Source organism: Fulmarus glacialis, unplaced genomic scaffold (assembly GCF_000690835.1).
Source record: "Fulmarus glacialis isolate BGI_N327 unplaced genomic scaffold, ASM69083v1 scaffold21546, whole genome shotgun sequence".
Classification (NCBI taxonomy): domain Eukaryota; kingdom Metazoa; phylum Chordata; class Aves; order Procellariiformes; family Procellariidae; genus Fulmarus; species Fulmarus glacialis.
In genome coordinates, this window is record NW_009216500.1 from 3,590 (window position 1) to 3,820 (window position 231).

Genomic DNA, 231 nt, shown 5'->3' on the forward strand with positions numbered 1-231 from the left:
CGCCGAGCGGCCTGCCTCGTCTCCTATCCCGGGACCGGTGCCGCTTTCTGTCCTGGGCTGGGAGGGGCTTGCGGTCCCGGTCGCGGTCCCGGTCCCGATCCCGGTCTCTGTCCGGGGAGCGGGAGCGCTTCCTCTCCTCCTTGGCAGGGGACGCGTCCCGGTCCTTCTTGTCCGCTAGTTCTCCGGCCATCTGCAGAGGAGAGGGTTGAATGGAGTAGGGGACTAGGGTGG

The 231-nt window shown here is 68.8% G+C and overlaps 1 protein-coding gene across 1 annotated transcript in view; it reads right to left on the reverse strand.

Annotated features, from left to right (window-relative positions):
* DDX23 (DEAD (Asp-Glu-Ala-Asp) box polypeptide 23) overlaps positions 1-190 on the reverse strand; it is a gene marked incomplete at its 3' end in the record, with an annotated part of 3,773 nt that extends 3,583 nt beyond the window's left edge. Inside the window, 1 exon segment of the mRNA XM_009579336.1 lies at positions 12-190. Within this exon segment, the coding sequence (XP_009577631.1) occupies positions 12-190 (179 nt within the window).
* Between the last annotated feature and the right edge of the window lie 41 nt (positions 191-231).